General features: G+C 53.2%; 1 protein-coding gene across 1 annotated transcript; it reads left to right on the top strand.

The window, feature by feature from the left end:
• NKX1-2 (NK1 homeobox 2) lies at positions 1-1970 on the top strand. Its single transcript, XM_062000737.1, has 2 exons — positions 1-499; positions 1417-1970. The coding sequence occupies exons 1-2, from the start codon at positions 1-3 to the stop codon at positions 1968-1970; spliced, it is 1053 nt and encodes a 350-aa protein (XP_061856721.1).
• Positions 1971-6000: the final 4030 nt, after the last annotated feature.

Below are 6000 nucleotides of genomic sequence, written 5' to 3'. Positions count from 1 at the left end.
ATGGCTGCGCTGCCCCCTCCCTCCCTCCTCTGCCCCCACCCCGCCGCCTGCCCCTCCGCCCTCCCCGCCCGACCCTCCTCCCCGCCGCTCACTCCGCGCCGCCAGCGCCCAGGCGTGCGGCTCGGGAGGCGGCCCGGCTCCGCGCCCGGCTCAGCCCTCCGCCGGCTCCGCGCTGGGAGACAGCAGGTCTCCGTGAAGCGCGGAGGGTGGGGGGAAGGAATGCCGGAATGCCCGGACCGCGGGGCCAAGGCGGCCCCCATCCATCATAAAATCTCCTTCTCCATCTTAGACATCCTGGATCCCCAGAAATTCAGCAGGAGACGCGAAACGACCGCGGGGAGCTGGGGCAGCGGCCCCCGCTCGAGCGAGCGGGAGAAAAGTTTGGGAAGAGTTGAAGTAGGAAAGGACGCTGCTGCTCCCGGCAGCGGGAGGAATAAACTAGAGGCACATGGTAGGAACGCGCTCGAGTTTCTCCGGCCGGCGCTGGCGGGGCGAGCAGGTGGAGGAGCCGGCAGACGGGGCCCCCGGCCTCCCGAGCCTGGGGGGCTGCGCTCCCCGTGCGGGGCTGCCGCAGGAGGATGTCACGGGCAGCGCGGGGGAAAGGGGGGGCCACAGTCGTATTTTAAGTCTCGCTGATGCGATGGGAAAAGTTCTCGGTATGTCCTCATCCGTCCCCCCCTCCCGTTGCATCCTCCGCCTCACGAGGAGGACGGCGCATCCCCAGGCGGGCCACGGCTCCTGCCAGGGCACCGGACGGGGGTGTTTTGCCCCTATCACGGCAGCCCCCGGGCGCCCCTTTCCCCGGGGCGAGAGGGGTGGGCTGCCTCGGCCCCCCGGCTGGCCCCGATCGGCAGCGGGACGGCCGGCTGGGTAATTGCTCAGCCCGTCCCCACCGGAGGATGCCTGAGCTCTCGTTGATCGATATCCTATTACCGACTCCCGCCTATCTCCTGCCCGCAGCTTGCAGGTGCCCACTTCAAACCTCCTTCCCCCGGCCTGATCCTAATATTGTTCGATTAAAACTTACCTTTAATAGATGACATCTATCGATCCGGCCCTCGCAAATCTGAAACTCCATTAGCGCGGGGATGGGGAGGGGGGAGGGGATTTATTTCGCTTCAGAAGGGGACTTTAATAACTTCTTTTTTAATTGGTAAGAAATCCATATCGACGCTTCCCCCCTCCCCGCCGCAGATGCGACGGCACAGCGAGGAGCGCGGGGGGGCTCTCGCACGCCGGGCGGGTTGTTGGAGGGTTTTTTTCTCCCCTTTATTTTACGGTAACGATTGCTTAGGGGGGCTGTGAGAAAAGAAGAGCCGGGTGCCGCGGGGCGGCCGGGCGCGGGGTGAGAGGAGGGAGGGGGGTGCGCGGCCGCCCCCGGCGCGTCCCGCTGACAGCGCCGCCATCTCCCCTCAGATGCGCACTCCCCGGCGGACAGCCGCGCCGAGGCAGCGCGGCCGGAGCGCGACGAGGAGGGCCCGCCCGGGGACGGGCCCGGCCCGGAGGAGCCCGGCTCGCCGCGGGGCGGCAGGCGGCGGCGGGCCGAGGCGGGGTGCGGGAAGCCGCGGCGGGCGCGGACGGCCTTCACCTACGAGCAGCTGGTGGCCCTGGAGAACAAGTTCCGGGCCACGCGGTACCTGTCGGTCTGCGAGCGCCTCAGCCTGGCGCTCTCCCTCAGCCTCACCGAGACGCAGGTGAAGATCTGGTTCCAGAACCGCCGCACCAAATGGAAGAAGCAACACCCGGGCGCCGACGGGGCGGCCCCCGCCGCATCCCCAGCGGCGGCGGCAGCGGGCGGCGGCAGCCCCAGCCCGCCGGGCCCCGCCGCGCTGCCCTTCCAGACTTTCCCTTCGTACGGCGCCGGCAACGTCCTGGTCTCGCCGGCCGCCCCCTTCGGGCTGGGCTGCGGCGCCTTCGCGCCTTTCCTCGGCTCCGCGTATCTCGGCCCCTTCTACGCCCCGCACCTCTGAGGCGGGCGGAGGGGCGGCGGGGCAGAGCCCTACGGCCCGCCCGGGAGCCAGGCTCGGCCCTTCGGCCCCAGTGGGGCACAGTGGCTTTGCTTCTGGCGGTTGCATGGCCATTTGAGGTGTAAGAAAGTTGATTTTTTTCCCCTAGACGTCACAGCAGCATGTTTAAGGTACATACTTTGTTGAAGAGGAAAAGCCCACTGTAACCACTGGATTTTATTAGCACACGTGAGATGCAATGATAGGCGTTGGAGATGGGAAAAGTAACCCTCTTTACAGATGCCTGACACTAATTCCATCCAGATCCTTCTCCAAGTTCCTTTTTAAAACACTCTTGGTTGCCATTTGGCTTGCCGGCACATGCCTCAGCCCTTGAGAGCTCAGGAGCTGCAGCCCTTGCTACTGCTGTTACCCTGATGCTGCTTGATGGTGCATACGGACGTTTCAAATCCCAGGGATGCGCGCCAGTGGAGATGTCCCCAGGCCCTGAGTTTGCTCGTGGGGCTGCCTTGTGCCTCGTTTTACTCACATTTTATTATCATTTCTGACTTGGGACCTGAAAACTGCGAGTCCTACCTGGAAGAGAGGTTTTGTCTGGGAAGGTGCAGAAAACTGCATCTCCATGTCATCAGGTGACAAGGAGAAAATGTGCTGGGGTCAGTGGGAAAGTGTTTCAGTTGCCACTAATGTGCGTGGCCTCCGTGCTCGTCTTTCAGTTCATTCCCAGTGACTTCAAAGGTTTTGGATGAGATGTCTAAAGATCATTCTTTTTGCAGTGAACAGTTGTTCTTGTAATAACACAGCATTAGTGCCAAATGAGGCAGAAAAGAAAACATAAATCAGAGAAAATGATTACATTATTCATTTGTTTTAAAATGGGGCATTTGTGGTAGACAAGTAAAACGCAGGATTTCCAGCATGCCGAGACCTATTTTCCATAACACACAAAGCCAGGCTTTTTCAGGTTTCCTTTTTTGGAGTATTTGTTAGAAAGGAAAATCACATTTCATCTTCATCGTTACAAGCACTGCAAGGACGAGGAGTTTTAGCTGGGGGTTATCTGTCCCTGAACCGATGGGAAGTAATTGGGTTAAAAAAATCCGTCTCATGCAGTTTCACAAATTATTACAACATGCTGTTCCAGACTTGTATCCTCTCGCTCTCTTATGATGCTTTAAAGTACACATTGGCTCCCCAACCAAAAAGACTTAAAGCCTATTTAGCTCATCTTGTGTTTGTCTAAATAAAAAGGTTTTTTAAATTATTCCACGTTTAATTGGTTTTAATTGTACTGGGATGGAGCAGCATTTGCTTGGCGGGCTGCTTCCCCGCTGGGCGCAGATCTCCGTGCTGCCCCGTGACCTCCTTGGGGTCGGTGGGTGGAGGGATGTCACAGGACACCCCTCTCTTGTGGAAATGGCCTTCCTGACTTGCAGCTTTCCAGGAGCGGAGGTGTGACAGCTGCTCGGGGTGTGGGTGCTGCCTGTGCCCTGCCAAATCGCCTGTGGGTGTCTTTCCGCAGTGGAGAGGAGGAGGTCGGTGACTTTATTTGCGTAGCTATTAACAAACATGAGGTTCGCCTCAGGTCGTGGCTTTGGAAGTCATTACTGTATGACTATACTTACTTGGAGGTTAATTAAAGTCACCTTTTAACTTTAATTTGATGTAAGTTAGAGTTACAAAAGATGGGGTCATTGCAACCACCTTGTGTACATCCAGAGCTGTCTTGCTTCCTGGCCACTGAATCAGCAATCCCCAGTGTCTGGGCCACCAGGATGCAGCGTCACTAACAGCTTGGCTGGCTGTTTCTGATCCTGGTAGCCAGTGAATTGCTCAAGCCCTCTGGGAAGAGAAAGGCATGCTGGCAGGCTTCTCTAGTCCATTTTCGCTGCCTCAAGCTAGGGCTAACCAGACCTATGTCCTCTTGGTTATTTGTGGCCTCCTGCTTGTGACTGGCATCCCTGTGCATGCAAAAGATGGTTCTGGATTTTATTTGGCTGTCACTCTATGATGTTCCCAGAACATGAAAGGGCTGGTCACTGGTGGCCTGGAGCCACATCATATTTAAGGTCCCACCCAAGCCAAACCATTCCGTGATTCTATGAAATTACTGGTGGACAAAAGACTTGTGCCCTGTTATTTGTCGTGTGAGTAGTTGTTTTCCTTCAGAAGTGTAGATTAGCAAAATCCAGGGAATGTTACAAATCAAAACAATGCCAACAGTATAAATTGCCTCCTTTAAATTTGGGTTTGCTGCTCTTGAGCCTTTTCAAGGCTCTGTGGTTTGCCACCAATTTTGCCTTTAGTGAAATGCTGTTAGCTTTATAGGAAATCTGAATGTTTGTTTCCTGTGCAAGAAATGCCAGCCCTTTCCCTCCTTTGTTGTTTAGTCAGTTCTATAGCTCAGATTCACACAAATGTTTTACAGTTGGTTCCAGAGAAGATACCAGTCACAGTTCCCACTCTGTGTGTCTTGTACCTCTGTGCAGCACAGGAAGGGGAATACACAGCAATGGGGTCACCAAAGCTCTTCTGGTTAAAATGCTTCTGAGCCCTTTGGACAGACCCATCCCCTCCTGCTTTGTTGAGGGGGTGGCTTCTCGGGTGGGTGATCCTTTTGGCTTCTAGTTAGAGATGTGGTGACTGGCCACTTATTACAGCTGTAATTGAAAGCAGTCCTGGAAATAGCAATTGCCATCAAACACCGCATCGTCCAGATTATGCTATTTGCACTGATAACACTTTTGGAAATGCCCCACTGAGTATCCATTATCTCTAACAATTCTGAATACAGATTTGTGCAATATTTTCAAGCATAGACAAAAATTGACTTTACTCACAGCTGAATATAGATGTGAATATAGGGAATCACGAGGAAAAAGCAAAAAAACCCTAACCATGTATACTAAATTTAAAGGGTTTTGAATTCAAATGCTCCAGAGAGAAAAGGGAAGTTGGTAGCCTTCCTCATTCCTACTCTGTCATCTGGAACACCAGTGTCTGCAGAGGGAAGGCTGGGTGTCAGACTGCCCAAATGTGGGTAACTCCTGGGTCACACAGCTCTAGGTAGAGCTTTGCTTACACTTTCTTCGTTCCCGTTACAGAACATAAAATGGCAGCCAGAGTGCTGGACTGGAAATCTCCCCTCCAGCAATGTTTAGGACTTGGTGCCTCATAGGACAGTAAGAAAGCACGTGCTCTGCTTCAGCTGTGGAAAGGGAAAGCTCTTGTTTGACTCATACAGTCTTCATTTCCAGACGAAACCCCTTAAATCTTGTCTCATAGTCTCGTACCTTCTCTCTGCACAGGCACTGTTAGTGGTCCAAAAACCACAAAAGCAATTTGGAAATCAACTTCATTTAACCCAGTAAGGAAAGAAATACATGGGGAACAGCATGACATCACGGTTAGGGAAACATTAGAACTGTCAGTTTAACGAGACTTTCATATCTGTATTTAAGAAAAAACCCAAACCAACTCACACAGCCAGATTTGCAAAGTGAGGAACACACCAAGCAATTAAATACATTGAGGAATAAAAGATAAAATATGTTTGTTGAAAATTTGTTGAACAAGCAATTTTCGTGGAGGAAACCAATCTGATTTGTTGTGTAATACATGACTTATAAATTAAACTATTTCCTTCCTAGCAATCTCCCTCTCTCATTGTTCCTTGCTAGAACATCCATATTAAGCTATGTGCTACCTACTCACTGGTTCCTCAGCTGAGGACAGAATCCACTGGTTTCCACCTGTGGATTTTTCCTTACTGACATCAAGTTGGACTATTTAGACACAGCCAGGGATGACCCAAGGCAAAGAGCAGGCAGGGAGAGAGCTCAGAGGCTTTCTAGTGCTCCCTGCTTCTGTCAGAACAGTTCCTTCAGAATACACCTGACTACTGATTTTTTTGCTACTGTGTAACCGTCAGTCCCACCTCCTGATGGCAGCACAGGTTGTATTTATGTTGAGAGGCATGTAGCAATATCTTCTGGCAGATGTCCTCTTGGTCATCCACCCACACTCCTTGCTC

This window comes from Colius striatus, chromosome 8, assembly GCF_028858725.1.
Source record: "Colius striatus isolate bColStr4 chromosome 8, bColStr4.1.hap1, whole genome shotgun sequence".
NCBI classification, from domain to species: domain Eukaryota; kingdom Metazoa; phylum Chordata; class Aves; order Coliiformes; family Coliidae; genus Colius; species Colius striatus.
Note: the sequence above shows the minus strand (reverse complement) of the source record. Positions and strands in the feature narration are given on the sequence as shown.